The sequence below is a fragment of the Cynocephalus volans genome, chromosome 1, assembly GCF_027409185.1.
Source record: "Cynocephalus volans isolate mCynVol1 chromosome 1, mCynVol1.pri, whole genome shotgun sequence".
In the NCBI taxonomy this organism is placed as follows: Eukaryota; Metazoa; Chordata; class Mammalia; order Dermoptera; family Cynocephalidae; genus Cynocephalus; species Cynocephalus volans.
In genome coordinates, this window is record NC_084460.1 from 72,399,720 (window position 1) to 72,426,190 (window position 26,471).

The window sequence follows — 26,471 nt, forward strand, 5'->3', positions numbered from 1 at the left end:
TCCAGACATGTAGCTGACTTTTCCTCGGGAGATAGCAATGCTATTGGTTTTAATGTATGCATTAAGAGATATTTCAATGCCCATACAAGTGAACACTACACTCTCATACATACTCTCTACCTCATTCTGCATCTTTTTCTTTTTTTAATTTTATATATCTTTGAGACATTTTCAAATGAAGTACATCTGCACAGTATTCCATTGTATGGATGAACCATAATTTAATTAACCAGAATACTAGTAATACATTTAAGCTGTTTCTAATGCATTGCTGTAGTAAAAAAAAATAAAATTAAAAGCTGCAATTGATAATGACGTACATAAATAATTTCTTACATGCCAGACTGGATCTGTACAACAAATTCTAAGTAGACTTTCTGGGCCGAACATTTTCTTACCATTTAGTGATTATATTTTGTGTTTGTTTTGACTGTATGATTTTTGCCAGACAGAATTTTATTTCTCTATGACATGGTTTTTATTGGCCATTAAGTCTTATGTGTTCTGCGTTTTGTATTGCATACTTTCACATGCTGCAATAATAAAATAATTTTTCCATATTTTCTTCTAGTATTTTTATAGTTTCATTTTTCATACTCACATATTTTATAATATGGTTGATGCTGAGTAAATGAAATGCTAAATCTGCTGAGGCTTTACCTCATACTATTCCAAACAATGAAGACCTTAGGTGCCATTCTGAATTATCAAACCTATGACAAATTAACATACTAAGGTTTAATGAGAAATATTATTAATTTCCACCACAATTGCAAGATGACCTATGATTTTTTAAAAAAAACAGTATTAACCAAAAAGTATTTTATATGTTTCAAAGTATACAAATTCTGAAAACACTAAAACTAACAGGAAGATAATATAGCTTCATAATTTGTTTTTTTCTCTAAGTAAATGACTTTATAAAGTTCTATATGCCATACTCACAAAACTCCCCTAAGATATAACGACCTCTGTCTCTATTAACTCCTTATTGTCTAAGAGTCTGATTTTTCTCTCTTCTTATTTCTTCCCTCAGTTTTCAATAATGACTTCCTTGAACTCTGGATCAGGTCATACATTAAAAGACATACAGGGACCATTCTCACTGACAAGTCATTGCTGAACAAGTCTGGCCTGTGTCTGGTTAACCTCAGAACCATAAGAAAGTCATCCCCCACACCCCCAGTACAGCCTCAGTCACCCCAGCCACGGTTCATCAATACTGTGTTGCTGGACCACACTCCTAGACCTGAGCTAATTCCATGGGGTGAAATTGAGTGGTTTGGGTAAATATGCATCTCAACATGGGACTTAGAAGGCTTAAGGGACAGCAGCAAAGGAAGTCTGCTCAATTGATCTTTTTATCATAAAAAAATGATAAATGTTTGCAGTGATGGATATGCTAATTAGCCTGATTTGGTCATCACACTATATATACATGTATCAAAATATTACTTTGTACCCCATAAATATGTACAATTATTGTGTCAATTAAAAAATAAAAATTTAGAAAAAGATAAGAAAATGTAGAAAACAAAATAAAAATAAAACAATATAAAACTCTGAACATGTTGACTTTTCTAAATTTTGAGCCCATTATAATGTGCATGATAAGTCAGTTTTAGCAGGGAGTCAAAGGTCTTTCTGAACACGTGTTTATATTCTACTAGTATGTGAAGTACAGTTTTATTCAAGTTCAAAATTAGAAGGAAAAAATTCAAAGACGTTGGTATCATACATATGACTAAAATGACTACTCATAAACAGAAAGTTATTAAAATATTTGATTTCAATCCATTATAATTCGGGCACTAAAGAGACAGAAAATATGTAAGGTGTACATGATCTTCAGTAAAATATTTAATGTGTAGCACACAGAAGACACTTTGTTGACCTTAATGCTTTATGTGATAACTTGTCCCTCTAGGCCTCTGATCACCATACCTGAGGCTGTTTATCCTTGTTCAGGAGCACACACCAACCCTATTCTTAGTACTTGGGTTCTTCCAATTTCAAGCGATTCTGTGGTGATGTATGCTTGTCCTTTACTTTCTTCCATCAGTGTTCACATTCCAGTTTTGTACTTTCTTCCTCTATGTTTAGTTCCTATAGTCATATTCCAACCTTAGAGCTGGTACCCCAAATGCTCACCATCCAAAAGAGGCCAAACACTGCCTTGGTCTCTGCATGGCTTACCATTCTCAAGAGTTGCCCAGTGCTACCCCTTGCAGCTTCCAAGATCTTTGATAACCATCTATTGTCCAAAATTTACTCAAGAAAGTCTGAATATTAGACTTAAGAATTAACAGATTTTCATTTCCCTGACCGTCCTTTATCCTGTAGACATATTTTGCAGTTTCTGATACATTTCAGAGAAACGTTCTTCTTTATTCATTCTTGGAACACTAAACTTCTGGCCCTCCTACTTCCACTTTAGTTTCCTTCCATTCCTGGTGATTGCTGAACCCAAAGATACAGATATTCCCAGTCTGGTCCACCATCTTAATGTCCTTGTCCAGTGATTCTCAAATATTAGCATGCATCGGAACTACCTAAAGCCTTGTTAACTGCTGTGTCTCACCCCCAGAGTTTTTGATTCAGTATGAACGGGGAGCTGCTGGGGAACAAATTTCTGAGCACCAGGCATCAGCAACAGAAGACGCTGATAATGCCAAACAGGGACCACATATATGAACAGGGATTACATTATACCGTCCTAGGTATGCCAATGAATATACGAAAGCAGGTATCTCTGATTCAAGATAACAGCCCAATGAGGAGGTTACGCAATGAAGTACAACAATAATTCAGAGAAGAAAGAAATCAAGAATGGCTGGAGTAATAACACAGGAGAAAAAAATTTAAGTGGGTCTCAAAGATAGGATAAGTTTTAGCTATTCAGAAATGGAGAGGGGATAATATTTTCAGTATTCAAAAAGACCGGAAATGATTAATTGCAAATCACCATTTAGAATTGAGAGAGAGCAGCTGGAAGCCAAGAAGGGGCAGAATACGGAGGACATAGCTAAGAGAACTATGGGGTTCTATAAAGGAAAGATGCTACCACATGAAGCTCTGAGCAGAGGATTTACATTCTGAAGATGCCATAACTTTATTCATTATGTCAATATTTATTTTGTGTCTATTATGTGCCAGACACTGTTCTAGAGGCTCAGTATTCAAGAGTGAACAAAAGAGACAAAAACCAATTCTCTTCTGTCATGGAGTTTATATTTTAATGCAGGGTACAAAAACCAAAACTTTAAAAAAAATTTTTTTTTCCACTTAACTTACAGGGCTAAAGAGAGAGGGAGAAGGGGCTTAAGGAGTCTTGACTGTGTTATAATTTTGGATCAAATAACCAAGTTTCATTGAGAAAGTGACCTGAAGCAGAGGAAGTGACCTATGCAGACATCTGAGGAAAAACTTTCCATTAAGAGGAAACAACAAATACAAGGAATCTGACTGAGCTGGGCTCACGCCTCATATATTGGCAAGGGAGAGAGGGCACTATAGGCCTTCAAAATAGGCAGAAGAGACTAAGCAAGAGAAAATGAGATGAGCTCAGAGGTCAGAGTGAATAGATTGCACAGGGCCTAATAGTCATTGTAAAGATTTTGGCTTTTATTCCAAATGCAATGAGAAGCTATTAAAGGATAATAATAATAATGTCTACTATATAGGTACTCTTAACTCACTTACACTTAAATATGTTGCCCAAAATTAAATAGATTGTATGTAGCAGGGCTCACATTAGAACTCAGAGCCCAGCTTCACTGCAGTTATGAAGGGCTCATAACTGCTGTGTAATAATGTGTCTCACGATCTGACTAAAGTTTAACAGGATTGCTCTGGTTGCTGAAAGAGGTCAAGGATAAAATTAGGAAGCCTGATCAGGGGAGTATTTATAACAATATTCTAGGCAAGAAACTATGGTGATATGGACCAAGGAGTAGCAGCAAAGGAGGTAAAATTGAAGGAGGTATAAAGTTTGCATATTTTTCGATGATAGATTAAACGAAACTGATTGACAGACTCAATGGAGTTCTGTGAGAAAGAGGAGTAAAGAAGGACTCCAAATTATTAAAGAATAATCTTAAAAGATGAGCCTGCTGCATGCATAAAATGTTAAGAAAATGTTTAAATTAGAAGTATTTACTGTGACCTTCTAGATAAAAAGAAATCTAAATGTATTCCTTCCTATCCTGAAGGAGACACAGTCCCTATAACTTCTCTTTTATTGATATTTGCTTACTCCTGGGAGAGTTAAGGATACCAATTAGCAGACAACCTAAATACGGTATTAAGGGTTTTATCAGAATAATGACTGAGCTAATCCTAAAATGTAAAGCTTTTCTCCACTTTACAATATTTTATTTAGATTTTCACTGGACTTAGCAGAAATCAACATGCAGAGGTTTTTCTCTCACTTTTTAAAACCAATTTGTAGAATAAGCAAGCCACACTTGCACATTCCTGTATAAATACCATCATTGTAAGTCATCAGTAAAAAATGTGTTACAGGGATTAGAACATGTACATTGAAATGCAAGTGGGGGGAAAGAAATATCAGCTGTTGGCAAAGAACCTCGTTAAAAGGTCGATGTGAGAAAGTTGATCCATCCCTCCTCTCCTTCCTCCTGACTTCCTCCCTCTCTCTTTCCCTATCTTTGTACAATCATATTCAATTAATTCCTAGCTGAAACACATTAGACATAAATGGTTCACCAACTGGTTCTTCAAGACTTAACAACTGTTTCACAAAAACATCGCTAGGCATTAATTAGTCATAAACAAGACATATTTAAAACAGATGTTCATAAAATAGCTTTCTTTTTAATGCAATCTAATCTCAGCTGTATAAACCCATAGAGGGACATGATGGTTCCAGGCACTGGGTCAGGTCATATCTGAAAGCATCAGCAGCTCAGTCAGGGAACTTGTGCAGCAGGAAATGTGGGTCCCGTTCTGGGAAAATACAGCCAGTGTCATATCGGGCCAGTTCCAATGGGGAGTCCTCAAAAAGTCAAGCTCTCAAAACGCATCTACACTACAGAATCAAACAAGGATTACTGCTGAACGGGTTCATGACATTACTCATCAATAACGGGTCCCCAGTAAAGTCTGATTCCACTGTGGTCTGGAAGCAGGGTAAGCATCATCAGTGACCTCGCCCCACACTCCTCACTTGCTCTTAATTCCAAATTTCTTAAAGTAGAAGGAAACACAATAATTTTACAAACTGGTATACCATTAAAAAAAATACATAGCTCGAAAGAGTCCGGATGAAACTACACTAAATGTGTTTTTCCAGAAATACACAATATGGCTTAAAATAAGAATAGAAAAAGTTTCTCAAATTCACAAATTACTTTCTGCTTTTTAGTTATAAAACACTCCAATCAGTAAAACAATGAACCCTTGATCTTTCTCTAGACACTTTTTAATAGAAATCATTCTGTAAAATACTAAAATTATGCAAAAATATTAAACAAATATAACCTCTTCTTGAGGTCTCATGATCATTTCTTACATTTCTTGATCATTTCCAGTGATACAATCATTCCCTAGACACGTCTAATATTACAGAGCTGTTCATCCCTACAAGTGGCTCAAAACAGAGTGTTTTTCACATGCTGTTTCTGACCTTTAATTTCTTGGTCTCCATTTTAATGTATTAGCATCAGTGTGCCTGCTTCTATCAACACAGTACATTTTTTCATTTACTGACCCTTTATAATTCTTATAACAGATTATATACTAAGAGGTAGAGGACTCATTGGTTGATTCTGTGTATTAAATTGTCAGTAAATGGCTTACCTATATCATTAATAAGTAATATAAAGAAATAGCTGGAAGTTCAGATTAATTATGTCCCACAAAAAAGTACAAAGTTAACTATATTAAAATTATAACTGTTGCATTCCATATACGTTCATCAAGAATAAAATGACCACTACTATTTGAGTCTGTAGAAATTTATCTTGCAGCTTACTTAAATTGCACACACTCCCCAGATTCAGTTTATAAAGTGAATATGACAATAGGGAGGTTCTACTTTTTATTGAAAGAAAAGTTAGGCTGACCTAAAACACCTCCAAACTAAAGCAGTGTAAAATATCTCAGGCTTCCATGGTATTTGGTGAAAAATCATGTTGCTCTGATAATTAGTACAACGGCATGTAAAAAATTCAAAATTCCTCTGGGGAAAAAATATACACACATATACATGCACACACCCTACCTACAAATTCCTCTGCCAAAATAAAACAAATAGTATTTGAAGAGTGTGCTATACATATAAATTCCACATTCTTCCTTTAGAATGCAATTTTGAACCCCATATGCATAATACAGACACCTAAAGAGCTTTAAAAAAAAATACTGATACCCAAGAGCTGCCCAAGGTCAATTAATAATTCAGAAGCTCTGGGCTGTTCTTTTTTCCACCCTATCTTGCAAAAAGATGAAGAAAATATTTATCCCTTTGAAAGTATCTCTAAATAAACTACAACTGAAGGTATTACTTACTGATATTTATGAAATAAATAAATAAATACTTACTGACCTTTATGAAAAATAACTATTTCTTTCCATGCAGATTGTTGTCACCAAAAAAATATTGCCTAAATCAATATGAATACAGTTTTTTCCTTCTTCGATAAATATAAAATTATGTTATCTAACAAATGTCCGTGTTTGTAAGTCAGCAAAAAAGTTTAGTGCCAAATTCACTGTCCAGCTCTATTAATTTACTTCCTCCTAATGCTTCTTGCTATTTTTTCATCTCTCTACCTATCCATCGTCGTCTTTTTCCAGTTTTTCTTCCTTTGTCTGCTTCTGAAAACTAAGAGTACCACATATCAAAATCACTAGAGATGTTTTTCCAACTACAGTGTAGCTGCATTTTTATGCAAAGGATGGTCAGTCAAAAAACTACAAAACCCAAACCTCTCATATCACAAGATTAATTTTCCCACTGAACTAAATGGAAAGCGGGGTGTGGGAGGGAGTGTTTTCCAGGCACATAAATCTCCCAGGGCTTGCCCTTAAAATTTAAGCACACGAATTTCCGAATGCTTGCCTTTAAACATAATTTTAGCATAATAAAGAACAAGCCATAACAGCTAAATTCAAAATAATGCTTTTTAATTAATATCCTGCATCAGTGACGGACACTGTCAGCAAATTCCAATCTCCTGAAAAAACCAAATACAGTTGATGCTTTTGGTACAAACCACAGCTGACTCGGGGACTTTTTACTAGCACTGATCTTAGAGTCATGCAGCCAGAATTTTCCCCCTTTTGTTCCTGTCTTCCTTGCTCTGTTTACACAACAATTTCTGCAAACTTAAAAATCTGCTTCAAGCTGCTCTGTAATTTTTAGCACTGTAACATTTTACAGAGCGTTCTCTCCTAAACTCACAGCTCCATGAATCACAGCAGCTGTTTTGGCCTTCTTCCTGGAGTTTAACACTCTGGATTCCCTGCAAAATTTCTGTTTTAGGGGCCTTGTTTTCAGCACTTACACTCCACTGAATAAACACTTGGATAACATTATAGACACAAAAAACGTTCTAAGTTTTAATAACAGTGATTATTAAAATAACACAAAAATAGTCAACAAAGTCCCTCAAGGAAGTTCTGATCAATGCAAACATGAGTGAGAATATAACAAATGGCAAGTAGAGTGTATTCCTAATTGGTGTAGACAGGCAAATTTAAACTTTAAACATGCAAAATTTTATGAAAAATTTTGTAGTTATCTCTCACTCTTGTATTCCTCTCACATTCCCCAACTGATCTCTACAAATCCTGCCAGCTTTACAGAATTCAGACTCTCCTAACCACCTTTTCTGACTGGCCTAAAACTGGGACCCATCATCTTTTTCCTGGACTACTGAAATCTGCTCCTAAAGAATCTCCCTGCTTTATCCACGCCCTCATCAACCTAGTCCTTACACCGCCGCTGCCAGAATGATACGGCTACAACTCTATCAATTCAGGGCCATAACATACATAGTTCAGAAATTGTACTGCACAGACTCACCCAGCAGAGGGCCCAAAGAGGAGAATGGGGCTGATTCAGTCTGCACTACATTCACCAACCATATGTTCAGAGGAGGTAACTTATTCTAAGCTAAGACAGATCTTATCTCTTTCCTCCTCAAAATTTTCCAGTGATTTCCATCTAGTACTCAATAAAATCCAAACTCCCTACCACAGTCTGTCACTCTCATTTCCTCCTGCCCCTGCTGGAGGCGCAATGGACTCCTGGCCGCTCCACAGCACCTAAGCACATCCCCGCCTTGGGCGTCTGCACTTGTGGTTACTGCTGCTTGTAACCCTCCTCTGCCAGAAACAACCCCTCCCTTCAAGTCTCTGCTCAAATGCAACCAAAGATGAAAAGACTTCCCTGAATACAGTACCTAAAATGGCATTCCACAGTCTCATCACTCTTGCCCCTAATCTTGTTTTATTTTTCTTCTCAAGATTTATATACATTTACTACATTTGTTATTGTACTTTCTCACTCCACTAGAATGTATCTCCATTGATAAGACCTGCAACTCACAGAAGCAGCAGCAATGAAAAAAAAAAGATTTTTTTTTTTTAAATTTCGGCAAGTAAGGAAATAAAGCACTATAAATTTAAGAATTAAAAAAGGAAAATGTTTTAAAAAATCAGATACTATTTTCCCTTAAAAGCTGGAAGAGAGTTTTTTTTAAAAGCAATGCTAGGGGCAGACTGATTAGCTCAGTTGGTTAGAATGTGGTGCTGATAAAACCAAGGTCCAGGGTTTGATCCCTGTACTGGCCATCTGCCAAAAAAAAAAAGGAATGCTGCTGAGAATTCCAACAACAGACCATCTTGTACACTACTGGTGGAGATGACAATCCCTATAACCTTCTGGAAAGTAACTCAATAATATGTAACAAGAGATTTAATGAGTTCACATCCTTTGATTTAAATATTTTATTTCTTAAACCTACCCTGAAAAAAAATTATACTATAAAAAAAATAGATACCAAAACATAGGTTCAATAATATCCCTATAATATTATTTCTATAAGTGCAAAATAGCAAACAAACTATATATCCAATAATAAGGTAATGGTTATGCAAATCATGGTATAATCCCATGACAGATGTCAAAATGTTACTTAAAAAAAATCATGACTTGAAGAGTATTCAATGTCATAAGAAATACTTGCAATAAAAAGAAGACATATAAAGATATACAAACAGGAAAAAATACTATCACAATTTTTTACATTGTTTACTAGTTGATAGTTGCATTACGGACAAATTTAATTTATTCTTAATTGCCTTTATTTTCAATTATAAGCATTCATTTTCATTGTAACCAAACTACAATTTTTAAATGAAGTTATAACATCTTTATTAAATCTATTATGCCCTAGTTCTTACTGATTTCTACTGCTATGTCAACATTTTTTTCAAGAGCTATGTAATTTATTACTAGAGTTTTCAAAATGCTTTACAGATGAATAACACTATCAGGAAGGGCCAAACTGACTGCCTCCTGGCACATGTTATTGTACGAGGCACACGTCATCAAAATAAATCCAGATTCACCAAAGATTTATTTTTATCTTAACTAAAATGAAAGCAAACATTTTTGAGATGTATCCTTTTAAATACACATACATACAACCACAAAACTAAAATGTCCATGACAGCATATTAAACCTGTGTAGGAATATATTAATCTAATCCAACCATTCCCAATCTAGTTTTGTTTGTTCGTTTTAGCATTGAGGTGTATCTACTTACCACCCAAAATTGTCACAAACAATGAGCAAAACAAATGAAATTTTAATATAAATAAATGCCATGTGTAGTTAGAGAAATTAGAAAAGTCAAGTTAAATGAAATAACAATTGTGTGTCCCAAATTCCAAATAATGTGAAGAAAATCAACAGTCTAATTCTAATGCACGATACTCCTCTGTAGATGAACAAAGAAACTACAAAGGTAAAAAATGGTTACATGAATAACAAAAAAAAAATCATTAAAAATAAATCTATAATTACAAAGTACAGTTACGGTGATTGCAAAATTTTCTTTTGTATTTTTTCTTTCACGAATATCTAAGAGGCTAAATCAAATTAAATCCTCCCTTCCTAAATAAGTCAGGATTTTTCTGTTATCTCTTCTCAAAACCCAGAAGCCTTGAGAAAGCCCTGGTTGATTCATGTCGAAAAAGTTACTTAAGTCAGATATGTATTTACTGAAAGTTAAAAGGATGCTGTAGAAGATGAAAGCACTAGAAAATAAGAAAATAAATAGCTAAAAGTCAAACAAACACTATAAAAGTGTAATGAGTGATAAACTTGCCCCTACACTGTCCCCACATCAGTTATGATCCACTGGTCCAAAAAAAGGAGGGTGAGGTAACAAAAATTCTTTTACTCAGTTGTCTCTATTTTATACTTTCATGTATTTTTTTCATGACTTTCTTCAGTAATGGCTCTTATTGAAGCTTGACAAAGTATTTAATAATCTTAGAACTTTATAGCAGAGCTCCATGCTAATAAGTAGAGCATGTATTTCAAGTAACGCTGAGCCGACACTTAGGTCCTTCCTGTTGAAAAGACTTACCCATAAAACTGTAAAACTATTAAATGATTTGTCAAGCTTCAATAAGAACCATTACTGAAGAAAGTCATGGAAAAATCCAATATTAAAAGTGCATTTCCCCAACTCCTTTGGAGCTAAGTGACCGCATGAAAATTATGCCCTTCCTTTCAGATGTATTCCCATGAGATTTGAAAGACAGATGGTGTTCTCTCCACTACTTTTGGCCATTTTTATTGATAATTCGAAGCATAACAGGCTTGTGCCTCAATTTATCAGAAATACCAAGGGATGTGAAGTCTCCTCATCTGCCACGGAACATCCATGGTTGAATCATAGAGTCACAGCATCTATGTTTCTCTACCTCTGCTGATCACCAAAGCAACTAGCTGTTTTCCTGCAACCAAATGAAAAACACACTGTCTCAGTGTGCATGTCCCATCAAGGTCCACACACACTGGACCACAGGCTAGAAGTCATGGCATGGCAAGAATGGCTGGGATATTCTATTTGTTATGGTTAATATGAAATGCTACAACATCAATTAGCATAATCCAGACAAATAAATCCCTATGATGAAACTACCCAAACCATATCTCTTCTTCGGGCAGAATTAGGTGTCCAAATTTACATAAGCAAAATTCCCCTTTGCCAGAACTTGGCAGTGGCTTCTAGCTCAAGTTTTTCTGAATTAACTGTCCAAACCCATTCAAATCACATATTTTGTAATTTTATACCACATTTCAAGCAATTTCACCTTCTTTCCTCCACTTTCCTTCTGTCTCCCATCACCTCCTCACACTCAATAGAACTCTTTTTCAAAAGAATTTTTTACAAACTAATTCAAATGAGGGCTATTCTTAGAATTATTAAGAAAAATTCATACCTTGCATCTATAAATAATTTAAATCAAGTTAGAGAAAAGGAGGTATAACTATCAATTATAGTTATTTCTTAAGTTTGGGTGTATGGTTTAGCTTATCTTTTACCTCAGCCTGAAAAAATCTCACCCAGCCACCCACCCATTAACCATGGAGCTGCTGGTACTGGTGTAATGGAGCCCTTCAGTGTTTTGCCATAGAGAAAAGCGGCTTGGCTAGTCAGGATTTTATACACTATGAAAAAATATTCTTACACCTGAGGGACATAAAAATACCAAGTACATGATATTAAATGACTCATATAAAGGTTAGCTTATCAGTTTAACAAACCAAAATTTTCATTAACCTAACAACCCAATTTTTCATTACTGTAAAGGAGAAATAACTGCTGATATTTACTTGCTTATTCAATCAATCATGTTTAATTCCCCAAAACAACACTCAGGCTAAACGCTTCTTCGATTTTTGTTAATCTTACACTTGAAAAAGTAATAATTACATATGTTTTCAAAATTAAACCACCCTCTTTCCCCTCCAATTGTTCTATCTGCACTACTTCCTTCAACTTACAGAAAATCCTCTGGAAAGAGTAGGAAAAAAGCCAGAAAAAGAAAAAAAGCACCATCTTCTCCAAGGAATAGTTCTAAGACTGTATCACTAACTAGACAGACTCCATTCTAGATGCTTTGATAACTATTTCTGTAACAATTTGGAGGAAGGTCTCCAATTTTTAAATAGCGTATATTATAAAAGACGTTTTTTTAACTTCTAAAGAGTTACCAGCATCATTTTTGTTAATATATGTGACCTAAACAGTCCGAATGAAAACAGGAATATAAAGTTATTTTTTAAAAACAGCTTACAATATTTAAAGGCACTGAACAGTATATGATTCCTCTCAAAAGACAGGAAATAGCTTCACATAAACACCAGACTGTTTTCCACTCTCATATAAAAACACTGGGAATATTTTAAAATGCAAATTTAATCTCGTTATTCTTGGCCTTACTTTCTAACCTCGAAATCAAAAGCTAATCAGAGAAAAAGCAACATCAAGTCCTGGCCAATTCCAACTCCTGATGCAATAACTAGAAGGAAAAGTAGAATTCAAAATACAAAAAAACCTTCTACCTATGGTTCCTTTGCCCTAAGAAATATATTAACATCAAGTTTCCTTGAGGACTCTTTTCTGACTGTCTCTACTACTCATCCTGACACTTACAATTCAAGAAACATCAAGTAACAGCTAGAAAGGTAAAAAATTACAAATAACGTCTGGAGAGGCCCAGTAATTGGCTCAAGGTTGGTAAGTGGAAGGATTAGACCTTAGATCCCAGTTTCCTGATGCTAAGTGACTATGCTCTTCCCCATAGCCCAGGTTATTTCACCCTAAGCACTCCTTTGATTCATTCAGTTTACATGTGCATTGTTTTCCCTGTAAGAATCTTAGAATTTCAACGTGGAACAAGAACTGAGCCAGGTGTGTTTTTTACCTGTTCACCTTGTTTTGTTTTCTATTTTTCCTCTGCACAGGCAACAGAACACAGACTAACCATTCAATAAATACTCAAATTAAATTTTGAAATATTAATTGTCACATTTCATAGTATTACACAATGGAAATTATTCCTGACACAAATTTGCGTTTAAGAGGTTACACTACTGTTAGTTCTCTCTGGAAAAAATATATTATGGGAGAGAACCTTCAAAGCTTAGTTAATTAAGTAAATTTAGATTTATTAAATTATGTAGATTCACAAAAACAATTGTAAATTATTACTCAAAAACAATAATTAAACCAATACAAAAAGAGTTACGGTCAAAAACACATAAAAAAACTTTTGCCTACTGAAGAAAATACAGTACCTAGCGGCTGGGGTTATGCTGTTACGTCCCTAGGAAACTACAAATATACCTAGTCCATCTATTAACCCTGTCTACTCATGGGCCTCATGGTCTCCAACCATGGGGAAGAGTTGAATGTGTAAAAGGAAGTGGTGGGGAGTAAGGAGTGAGAGAAAAGATTGGAGAAGGGGGCCGAGTCCGTGGCGCACTCGGGAGAGTGCGGCGCTGGGAGCACAGCGACGCTCCCGCCGCGGGTTCGGATCCTATATAGGAATGGCCTGGTGCACTCACTGGCTGAGTGCTGGTCACGAAAAAGACAAAAAAAAAAAAAAAAAGAAAAGAAAAGACTGGAGAAGGAAAACCTGGGAAAAGACACAGAACTTACAAACCCCCAGGAATGTGCCAGCCGTGTGGGTACCTAGTCACGTGCTACAAACCACATTTCAGACAAGGACACATTGCATATATGACAGAGGCTAAACCATACAGCTTAGGTGTGTGGTAGTTACACCATCTAGGTTTGTATATGTACACAACTATGTTCACACAACCACAAAATCGTCTGATGGCGCATTTCTCAGAACATACCGTCGTTAAGCAACACATGGCTAGACCTTTAAGTGAGAGTGGAGTAAGAACTCTGAATCTCTACTTTGTAAGTCTGTTCATTTCTTTGCTTTGGTGATTTTCCAGTTTGGGTTTTATTTTGTTTAGCCCTTGGTTACCTAGGAAAGTCACTGTTTAAAAAATTCCAACCTCATCTAAACTAAACTAAGAAAAGGAGAATTGTCCTTCTCTAGACGTGGCCAACAGGAATTTCAGGGAGCTTGGATGAGCAGGGCATTGTGGTCACAGTTGCGGTGCCAGCTGGAGGCCAGGAAAAGAACCAGCATGGCTAGAGCAGAAGGGGACCTCTGAAGACAAGGGGCCTTACAGCTGGCTTGGGCATGACTGGAAAATCCCATCAATGAACTAGTTTGCCTCTACATAACAGCTCTGTAAGACTTCCCCAGATGATTGAATTAGGGAGGTCATTTTAGTCTACCTGCAAACAGTTAGCCATTTTCTCCTTTTTTTTAAGAAATGATTTAAATTCTATATTTGCAGAATTTTATTTTGAGACAAAATAGCTACTGGCATTTAGTATATTGCTAGAAACGAAGAAAAGGTTTAAATGTTTAAAGAACCTGTTATAGAATGCATTTAAAATATCGAAAAGTAATTGCCCCCTTCCTACCCCTGTATGCAGCACCCTATAAGTATTCAGCACTCTAAGTCCCCATAAAAGTTGTGGGTTTTAACTAATTAAAACAGACTAGTCAATGACAGAGCTTTGCCGATGGGAAACTGTCTGCTGGAGATCTGGAAGAAGTATAGTTTCTGGGGGTGTTCCTCTCCCAGGCCAGACAATGCCCCAGCATCAGGAAACCAAAACTGCCAGGATCCACGTACCTCCTCTACTTGCTGCTGTGCCTGTGGGAGTGTCAAGCCATATAACATGATGCATATTCAGTATCTCAGTGCACTTGAGTGTCTGGGACTGACTGGGGAGCAGTGGCAAGAACAATAAAAATAACGTATGCTTGGAAGTTCCTTGGTTCCATAAATAATCTTTATCAGTCCACAGCACAGGACTAGAACCACAGCATTTAAATCAGAGAAAAATCCTGTCTCTCTCCTACCCTTTGAAAGAAACCCTAAAACAGGTTAGCAGAAACTAGAAAGCAAATAGGGGGATTCCTTTTAAATATTTGAGAAGGCAACCCTAAAGAAAATGAGCAGATGATCAGTTAATGCAGCAAACACCAGGCTGTCTTATGCATCCAAAATAATGAAAGCAATATTAAAATTAAACATGGGAACTGATACTCTGTTGGAAGAAGAGTAACAGTCAAAAAGTACAGTGTTGACTGCTCTTGAAATAAAAAGCAGAGAAAAAATTGTCCACTTGCTACTTAAAGATATCACCCTGATTGGACAGAATTTAATTCAAAAACTAGATAAACTAAACTTTAAATCAAATTTCTTATAGCAGAATAGAAATAGTAAATGTGAAGTACATTTCCATACTAACAAATTAAGCATTTTCTCATTTAATCACATCTCCTTTAAGAAATAAATTCAAGAAGGGGAAGGGAGGATATATTCATATTCCAACAGGAATATAAAATGACTATTATTTTCCTAGGACTGCTACAATATGCTGATAAAACAATAAAGGCCTGAAAAAAATGCATCAACAAATGGGCAACTAAATATGTAAATACACTAATCTGAATTACTTATTTTATAAGAAGATTTACATTAAAAAACTAAATTAAAATTATTAACAAAAGTACATTTCCCTCTTTTTACACAAAAAGAAAATATGTAATGGAAATCTTCCCTCTGTGAATAAAAATAACAAACCTCTGCCCTTGAATTTTTTTTTAATAAAGTTATCTTGAGGGGCTGGCAGGTTAGCTCAGTTGGTTAGAGCACAGCCTTATAACACCAGGGTCACGGATTCGGATCCCTGTACCGGCCAGCCACCAAAAAAGAAAAGAAAAGTTATCTTGAGTAAGAAACATTAAAATGTATTTAAAGTTACTCTATTTTTTATTATAAACAGTATTTTTTGAAGGGGCATCCTTAGACACAGTTAGTAGGGAAATAGTTCTGTACAGTTCACACCACCTTCAGTAACATCATTACCAAATGGAGATCGCAACATACGGCCTTAAGATAGTGAGCAGAGAAAGGACAAGAAGTAATAACACATTGTTTACAATTCTGTGACTCTGGATAACTTTTCTGGCTAACTACTATCTCAACAGCTTTGAAAATTAGTTCTTACTTAGCTCAATTCAGTGAGGCAAGGATGCCACAGCAAATACAAACTAGTGAAATGTAAACAAAAAAGAATATCTCTCACTTTTAAAAGCCACCAATTTCTCTTTAGCCTAACTTATAGCAATGGTTAAAGAAGAATAAAAAGAATATCTCTCACTTTTAAAAGCCACCAATTTCTCTTTAGCCTAACTTATAGCAATGGTTAAAGAAGAATAAAAATACTCATTGATAAATGTGATAATTATTTTCTCCCAGAAACTAAGCCACTAATTCATAAGCAAGCTTCTAGAATGAATTTCTAGAATATACACAAGCTCTAAAGAAGAAATACACATCTTCTTTCTAACTGGCCATCAGAGCATTTTACTCATTTTTGATCATGAGAACACTATTTATACCCAAAAAACATGTCTAGCTAGCTTCAAGTGCTGTGTTGAAAAAGATGTAAGAGAAACTCTGTGTTTGAATTCAAAACATCATAGGAATCACTGGCAAAGTCTAAAATGAAAAACAGGTCTCTGAAATGCCCAGAGCCAGCTGCTACTGTCCAGAGTCTGGCTCTTTCCAAGACAGCAGCAGATCTTCATGAGCCACAGCTTAAGTGGGGATGTCATCTCCTAAGGAAAGGGTTGACAACATTTTTCTGTACAGAGCCAGATAGTAAATATTTTAGACTTTGCGGCCATACAGTCTCTGTAGAAACTATTCAACTCTGCCTTGTAGCACCAAAGCAGCCACAGACAACACACCTAAATGAATGAAAGTGGCTGAGAGCCAACAAAACTTTAATGTCATATTATTTTCACATGATATTTCATAAGATATTTTTATTTTGAGATTTTCAACCATTTAAAAATATAAAAGCTATCATTAGCTCACAGGCCATGCAAAAACAGGTAGCTGTTTTTGGCCTGCTGGATTTTATGGCCCAAGGGCCATAGTTTGCCACACTGGCCTAGGACCAAATTTTCCTTCAGCCTGTGCGTATCCTTTTCCCTTCTATTTACATAAACCTACAAGTTATGTGCTTTTCCTTTTAGCAAAGCATTTCTTTTGCTTTTCTAAGTTACTGATGTCTAATGTCTATTTCTTTCCTCCAGGTCCCAAAAGTCTAACAGAACAATCATGAGGTCAAGAGAGACAAGGAGAACAGCCTGAAGAAGAGGGAGGGCACAAGCCCCTCTTCTATTGCTTTCCAGCTATGTGATCCTGTGCAAGTTATGTAACCACTCCTAATTTCCATTTTTATAAAGAAAGGATTATAGTACCCAACCACCTGCAAGTAATAATAAAGGTGCCACTTTACATCAAGTAAGGCAGTCAGAGGCGGAAACATAACCTGTGGACAAGAGTTGCCAACCTCAGTTCAAAAACATGGCCTTGCCTGACATTTCATGGGTAAGTTGCTGGGTCATGGTCGTATATGGATCTCCAAGTAGAGAAAGGAAGCTCAGTGAATTTAGCTAAAGTCTTGAGAAAAAGAACAACAAGCAATCTCATTGACTGAATTCCACTTTTCATAATTCTCAGAGTAGGCCAAAAACTGAACAAACAAATTGAGAATATCTTTGAGGCAAAAGAACAGGGTAGACACCGTGAAGAGCATAAAAATGAACATAACTCAGTCCTTCACTTCAAAGAATTTATAACTTATGAAACATAAACACCTATAATACAAAGCAGGTATAATTTGTATAAACCAACTGTATTAAGAAGTTAGAAAGAGAGCCAAAAGAAAGATAATAAGGGAAAGAACTTCCTAGGAGCTAGACTGAAACAATGAACAGGATTTCAAGAACAGGCAGACACAGAAATCTGAGAGTACTGTTGATGCATAAATCTAAAATTGCAGTTCATGTGGATTCTCAATTCTACTAGATAACTACCCAATTGTTCTCCAAAGATGTGCTTCCATCAATTGACTGAGTTCCCATCCTCTCAATAATCAGTATTATCGGAATTTATTTTTAAAATGCTTTGACCTGTGAAATGGATAGAAAAGCATGGCTCAATTTAATTTTCACTTTTGGTCCTCACATTCCCCAGAGTTGTTTTGTATGGCTCTTTTCCTATAATGAAATAAAAGGCGTAATCTGTCTAAGGATGATATGTCGTTCTGTGTGGCTAGAGCCCAGGACACAGAAAGTGCGCAGAGGACAAGCTTCTCTCTCTTCCTTCCAGTGGTTTTTCCAGGACCTTGCTCTTTCCCTCTCCACCCCATAAATTGCTGGTTTACATCAGTAGATAGGGACAAACTATTCCTTTCCTCCTTGAGTGTACCACAGTAAATTAAAGAGTTTATAAATGAACATAGTTGAAAAATACTAGTTTTGACAGAAACAGCTGAAACCATTTCCTTCATTTTTGCCCAAAACTTGGTTTCTGCCCAGTTTAGATCATAAAAAAGTCAAGGTGCCTCAAAAAGCACACACAAATTTTGATGCATGTCTGAAGACCTGGTGCCAAAGACCTGGCAGGAATACATCCACTCCCTCCTTCTCTCGAGGCAGAAAGTACAGGAAAGATCAATCAGGGTATGAACAACTTATTGACACTGATTAGGAGGGTTCTGTCTATGAAAGCTCCCATAAGGATATAATTTTCAGGTACAATTCCTATAAATGATCCTTGGAGAAAATGAGTATTTTTAACTGAAATCTTATTCAGATTGTTTCCATGCTAAGAATAAAGTGGCAACCAAAAAGCAATCAACACAGCACACAGCAGAATTCTTAGCAAATGGAACAAAAAGCCGTGTTCTCAACTCTGGTTAACACATAGCACCAAAGCTAGGAAAAACTATACTCCAAAAACTGATGTATGTGATTCAAATAGCACATTTTCTACTACACTGGAAAAACAGAAAATCATTAAAAATATTTGTTTTAAAAAAACAGTTGCTGTTATCATTCCAGTAACACTGTAATGCCCCATTGCCTCAAATACATAGATTTGTCTAAGCCAGTGATTCTCAACCCCTGGGCAACTTTGCCCCTCAGCGGACATTTGGCTACTTTTCGTTTTGAGACATTCTTCGTCCTCACATGAGGAAGGGGTTGCTGCTGGCATCTAGTGGGTAGAAGCCAAGGATACCGCTAAATATACTACAATGCATGGGATAGTCCCAATAACAAAGTACTGGCTCAAAACATCAATAGGGCAAGAAATTTTATCTAATCCATTTCCTCCTGGCTAGCTGGGACATGTTGCAAATATGGGGAATTAGAGATGATAAGAACTGTCCTTAAAGACCTCCCATTAAGCTAGGCAACTTAGAGTCCTAAAAAAAGAGCTTGATATTTATATAGAGACATAAATAAGTTTCCATTTAATAGTTTTCAGTTGTAATATTTAAGAGATAAAATAGACCACAGTCCATGATTCTGGCCACATTATCAGGCAGTGTGCCTTCTACATTTATGAGCTTATCACATAACCTGTGAGAACATCTACCTACACAGAAGTTTGCAATCAAACTGGCTACTGCTGGCTCCACCTATTACAAATTAATATTTTCCCATATTTAGGACATAACTGAATTCCCCATGCCCAGGTACCAAAAGTGACCGGTCCTCAGAACTCAACAATGGGAGTTACATGGTTTTTCCTGAGGAAAACATTCATATCTGAAATTCCCTTTCTCTGATGTTAGAATCCATTAAAAGCTTACCGTCCACCACTAAGAGTGAGAAAGGCAGTTGATTTGGACTATAAACGTGGAAGCAACTACAAAGGTATGCCTTTTATAAAAAGTGAGGGGTGTTGGTAATGAAGTGGAATAAAATATACAAAGGCTAGGGCCGGCCCGTGGCTCACTTGGGAGAGTGCGGTGCTGATAACACCAAGGCCAAGGGTTCGGATCCCTATATAGGGATGGCCGGTTAGCTCACACAGGAGAGCGTGGTGCTGACAACACCAAGTCAAAGGTTAAGATTCCCTTACTGGTCATCTTTAAAACACAACACACACACACACACACACACACACACACACACACACACACACACACACACGCTGAAGAGGCCCCCCTAACACAACACACACACACACACACACACACACACACACACACACACACACACACACGCTGAAGAGGCCCCCCTAAGTATAACAAAGCCCTTAGAAGTAATTTTATTTCCCAATAAATGTTTCCTTGGGTGTTTCAACAAAGACAGAGGGAATTTTTTTTTTTTAATTTCTTCATTTCCAAGTATGATGAATGCATTTACTTGTCTATGTTCTAGATATTAGGCTAAAAGAAATATTTTTACATTAGGAAAAAGTATAGCTTAAATTTATAAGAATCACACTGGTTCCGAAATCCATTTTTAATCCATCACATATACCTGACAGAAAGAAAAGCATCCTATGACAAAAATCCATCTGAATGCCTAAGTTTCTCAAGCTAACAAAGCAAGCACTGTTTGGCAGGAATGTGGAAAGATGAGAGTTCAGCCCGGTGAAGCTTTGCGAAACACTTAAAAGATGAAGACAAAACTACTGCTACACAGATTAGTTTTACTCTATACCAAATGTCACCTAATGAATGCAACCCTGACTGAAACAGAAATTTCCGTCCTCAGTCTTAAGCTCAAGCCCAAAAGCACCCTATTAACTTAAGGGGGAAAAATGGTGCCAAAACTTAAGGGGGGAAAAAAAAAGTACTGTACATCAGAAAGCCATTTAAATGCAAGATCCAATTTCAGAGAGTTGAGTACAAAGAGCACAAAAGTGGAAAACTCCAAGGATTTCTCATGTGCGGCAAATAACAGCAAAGTATGTTTAGACACAAGCGGTGAGACTTCTTAATTTGGGTACATGGAAAAAGTTTTGCTTTACACGAACTTGACTATTGGCTGCAGTTCCAGCTTCTGGAAACAAGAAACAGCATGGACTTAAGAGCAGGGAGCGGAGAGGAGAAGCCGTGTGTCCACAGCTTTCCCTGCAAGCCCCGGGAGAGGAAGCGCCGCCTGGAGGCGCCGGGCAGCAGGCGGCCGTTCGGGGACACCGCGGGTTCTGAGCGTTGACTTTGGCAAGAGGCAGGTGTTACCGGCTGCTTCCTGGGGCGCTAGAAGGAATGTGTCACCACCCATCCGAAAGTACACTGAGCCCGTGTTTAGGTCACAGACGGAGTACTGCCTGGTCCCTCACGGATAAATCGTGCCTTTCCTCCCGGAAAAGAGGAAGGAGAGTGCAGGAAAGGTGCCGGTGCCCAGCGACCTGCAAGACCCAAAAGCAGCCCCAATTCGTTGTGAAGGAAAACTCGGACGCGAGGCGGCTGACGGAGAACTCCAGGCGCGACCGTGCGGGCGCCCGCACGCGTCCACGGGGACCAGCCCCGCCCCACCGCAGCTCTGGGGCTGACCCCGGCGGTCCCGGGGCTCACCTGGCAGGCCCCGCGCGGACCAGGGGTGCTCACCTGTGGGGATGCCAGAGGTCTTTTCCGAGTCCGCAGCCAGGCAGGGACGCCAGGGGCGGGGGACGAGCGCCAGCAGCAGTGGCAGCAGCAGCCTCCCCGCTCGCCATCCCATCTTGCGCCCCTCGAGGGCCGCGCGGGCTCCTGCACCCAGCCGCCCGCAGCAACGCACTTCTCGCGAGAGCTCGGGACCCCCGGCCGCGCGGGGCCGGACGGCGGGCGGAGAGCAAGCCGAGGCAGGCGGAGGCGCAGAGCCGCTGGCGCCCCCAGCGCAGTGAGCGACTTATAGGCTCCCCGAGGGGGAGGCGACGAGGCGGGCCGCGCCCTGGCTATTGGCCGCCGCCTGACCCGCCGCCGCGGGCGCCGGGGGAGCAGCTGCAGGCTCGCCCGCCGGGGCCACGCCTGAGTGCGCGCTGGCCCGCGACCCCGCTGAGAGAGCCCCTGCAGGACGTGTGGAGGCTCACGCGTCCCTCGGGCGGCAGCCGCGCGGCTGTGCTCGGCGGGGAGCGGGCCTGGGTGAGGAGCGCCCGCTCCGGCCCGCACAGAAGCTTCCACACGGCCTCAGGGTGAGGACTTGCTCGTTCTGGGGCGTGGATTCTTCCCCCAGGTCAGAAATGACCGCACATCGCAACAATCTTGGCTAAAGGGGATCTCGCCAGACTCTTAGCCGTGGAAATGAATCGCCTCCCGTTAATTCAGGGGACAGGTTTATCCTCCTGTAAAAGGGAAGCCGTGTTTTTATTTTACTATGTAAACCGAAAGTTTTTTTGTCCAGTGAACATTTCTTCCTCCACCGCTGATGCCAGGAGCGCTGTAGACTCTTTCCAGTAATGAGGCTTGTAAATCTGCAGAATCAGAGCCAGGCAGGCGTGTGTAATCTGGGGCTGTGCCTTACAAGTTCTTCCTCCAGTCCACCTGGAAAAGTACTCCTGAAGATGCAGTTGGAGTAATCACTTGGCTCCTTGGCGCGTCCCCCACTGCTTCCAGTTTTGACTAATGTCTAGGCAAATTCCTTTTTTTGTGCATTACTTCTCACATTTTAGCTACCCACCGTTTAGTCTCGTGGAATGAGCAGGGGCAAAAAAGCGCAAATTAAGGAAAAAGCTTGACAATTTTGCCGCATACATTTCATGATGTGAGCTATCTTATGGGAGAAAGAGAATCAGATTGGTAGCATTCTGGAACCTTCTACGTAAATCTTTCTGAAATTTAAAAAAAAAAAAAATTCAAGCCAATACTCATTCTGACTCTGAGCCTTTGAAATTAAAACATAAAATTATTAGAAAAGATAATTTTACGTTTAATCATGTTTTGTCCAAACTTAGCATGACATCAAGATAAAATAAGCACAAAATAGAAGCATTAAAAACAGATGGAAAAACCTGCAAAAAAATGTTGCTGGGATGTGTGACCTTTTAGAAAATGCAACATTTCCTGTGCCCAGAACTAAGGCAGTGTTTTGAAGGTTTGGTCTCAGTCTTTTAACAGAAGAGGAAAATTGGAGAAAGTTTAGAAAAGAGTAACAAAGTAATGGAAAGTATTACCTGTGTGAAGAATGAAATAAGATTTATTTAGTCTGAGGAAGAAAAAAGCTAAGAGATGGATGCCGTAATGACATCCTTCAATGAGTGGCAAGTGCAGCGCCATAAAAACTAGGCAGAAGGCAAACAGCATCAGTCCTCAGAGTCCAGGTACTGTGCTAGGAATGTGACTGGTCTTTTAGCCAAATCTGTTTCCAGAATCCCAAACCTGTCTCTGCCAAACTCCTTGAATTCTTGCTTCCCTGGTCCTCCAATACTTTCAAGACCTTGCATGGCTAGGACTTGGCTTTCTGCCCTCCCATCTTCAAGCCCCTAGGCCCCTTCTTACTTCCATGCATGCTTACAGCCTCTTTACATCACAGGTGTGTATTTAAACTGCAAAGACCACCAATAATTGCAGGTTTCTATGACATTCCTCCTTCTCTGTTAAGGGTTTCAGGTCAGGACTGTAAGGCTTGTATAAAGCAAGTGTGTCTTTGGGATTTTCAAAATAGCCAGACATTTCTATCGCAGTCTGAAAGAGTCCTAATTCTGAAACCAAATCCTTCCTGCCTTCTTATATTCCCAGCCGTCTGCTGAACATGTCTACTTGGATGTTCCACTGGCACAAACTCAACATGTCTTGAATTCATCGAATCCAGATCCCACTCACAGCTTCCTGAGCTCTGTTAATGATGCTACTGCTCTCTAACTCATATGGCCTCAGACATTCTTTTATTTCTCTCTTCCCGCTCCCCACATCCACCAACTCAGAGCTAGATTCCAAATCCTGTCGTTTTTTTCCCTTCGCATTTTCTCTCCATTTGTTCCTTTCCAGTCTCACTGCCACCTCACTAATGTACTCCTGAGTATACACTAATGATGCTGCTTTAACTGTTTCCTAACTGGCTGCCTTTCCTGTAGACTTTCCCTGCCCCCAATCCAACACCACTATATATGCCACAGCTAGATTCATCATACTCAGATATCCTTTTGATTACTTCATCCCCAAACTCAAAGATTCAATCCAAATTCCTTAACCTAGACTTCAAATTCATTCACTATCAAACTAAACGATCGCTCCCGATATCTATACCCAAATAATCTGGTTTGCTTTATTACCTCCCAAAGCAGGCCAGATACTTTGTCATTTTTATTCTCTAGAGATTAAGTAGGAATCTCTCTTCATCTGGGTTCTTTCAGAGGCTAACCCTGAGCCAAGACTCAGTGACCTGCAATTGGTGGGGAGTTTGAAGTAAACAAGGTAGATAAGGGTGAAGTGACACGGGAAAGGAAAGATAGCCAGTAATGGGCACATGTGTAAATCTACCACAGTGGCAACTGGAGCTCAATCCCACAGGATTAGTATACAATACACCCTTCAGAAATATTTTGGCCAAGGGGCAAAGGAACTGGGTTATTTATACTCCCAACACCCATTAATCATTGATATAAGGGCTGAGAGGCACTTGTTAAAACCCAGGCTTTTCCAGCCTGCTAAGCTCAAAGGCATAGAAGCCTTCCAGTGATGATACAGGTCTTGACCATAAGAAGTCAGAGTGGCATGCTCAGAAATGGTAAGGAGACCTGAGGAGAAATGAAAGGCACCAGCAGTGTGAGCTTGCCCACCATGCCTTCATTCCTGTAATCCCTCTATCTAAAAGGGAATAGCAAACCTCTCCTCCTCCCCGCATTGGGCTAACTTCCCTCCAGCTCAGGTGCAACCTCTTCTAGGAAACCCAGCTTGATTACTAAGTACCTTGCTGTACCTCCGGCTGGATTATGTGTCCCTGTTTCATGTTCTGTAACTCCTTAAGCAAACCTCTCATTCACTTGTGACAGTGTTTTTGTTTTTGTGTTTTCTTTTTAATTAGACAATTTGTTTATCGAGGGCAGGATCCAATTCTTTTTCATCATTGCATTCTAAGTAACTGGCACATACACCCATGTATTCATTCATGCATTTGTCCATTCAAAAAATATTTACTGTGTGGCTACTATATTTCAGGCACTGTTCTAGATATTGGCAGAAACATATATCAATGAAAAAAACAAACAAAAAAGGAAAAAAAATTCTATCTTTATGGAGTTTTTACTCTCAGGTGAAGAAAGAGATAATAAACATGTAATAGCAATAAGTAGTACAGAGAAAATAAATCAGGAAAGTTAACTAGGAAGGACCAAAAAGGAAGGGGTATGCTGAAACTTTCACTGAGAAGATGATACTTAAGCAAAAATCTGAAAGTGGTGAGAGAGAGGTGACCGTGCTGTATGGGAGAACTCTCTTCCACACAGAAGAAACAGAAAGTGCAAAGACCCTGAGGCCAGAACACACTAATGCAGTGTTCCAGGAGAAAGATGGTAGTGGGTTTAACCAGGTTGGTAAAAAGACCACCAGCAACAGTCAGTTTCTAGATAGGTTTTTAATGTAGAGCCAGTAAAATTTGATGGTTTGAATGTGGGTGTAAGAGAGAAAAAGCAGTCAGAATATTTACTCAATGAATATTTGTTGAGTGAATGGGAAGCAAAGCTTTGGGAACATATGTAATAACCCTGTGGGTACAGAGGGAGGGGGAAGTTAAATGAATACATGAGAAGGAAAAACAGCCAGACAGCCAAAAGAGCCAAAACTCAGAGAAGGCGGACACTTATGGGGCGAGAGGAAAAAGGAGTCACCAAAGGAGACTGATAAAGTGAGACATAGGAAAAATATCTACAGAAGAGAGATTTGGGAAATAGGAGGAGGACTGACAGAAGGTCACTGATTTTAGCGTGGAAGACACAACTTTAAGATCAAAACTTTAGATGGGAGCAGAAACCACAGCGGATATAAGATACAAACTGGAGATGAGGATGTGGAAATTACTGTGAAGCTGAGTTTTTGTGCTGTGACTCTTCAGTCTAAAGCAGGCCTCTCTTGCATATGTCCGAGAGCGCCCTTTCTAATTTTAGGGTGATCCAGTTGCCACAAAGCTGAAGCTGCTCTTTGTATATGAGAGGTTTGTAGCATACTCTGTGGGCCCCAGCAGTTTTCTTTTTCAACTCCTTAAGCTGTAATTTGAGAGAAATGATTTACCAGGTGACTTCTTCAAGGTTGGATATCCTTTCAAGCAAAACCAGTATGAGAGAATAAAGTGAACTTCTTCACACATAATAAGCATGATAGACTGCTTCACCCAACAAAAACAGTTATTTATCATAGGGAAAATGAACATGAGCTGTATTCTGAAGTTTTCTACTTCTCTGGTTTCTTATTTGTCTTCAGGAAAGGTTAAGAACACTGTATTTTATAAATCCTAGTTCTCATTCAGCACATCCAGACAAACTATCATTTTTTAAAAAAAATCTTGATTGTATGTTTTAGTCATCTTAGCA

General features: G+C 38.5%; 1 protein-coding gene across 4 annotated transcripts in view; it reads right to left on the reverse strand.

Annotated features, from left to right (window-relative positions):
• Positions 1 to 21,753, reverse strand: part of PLOD2 (procollagen-lysine,2-oxoglutarate 5-dioxygenase 2) — an 85,067-nt gene extending 63,314 nt beyond the window's left edge. For all 4 annotated transcript variants that reach the window (XM_063096050.1, XM_063096047.1, XM_063096048.1 and 1 more), the window contains exon 1: positions 21,580 to 21,753. In XM_063096050.1, coding sequence (XP_062952120.1) covers positions 21,580 to 21,691 — 112 coding nt within the window. In that variant the 5' untranslated portion in view covers positions 21,692 to 21,753. The remainder of the gene's footprint in view (positions 1 to 21,579) is intronic.
• Positions 21,754 to 26,471: the final 4,718 nt, after the last annotated feature.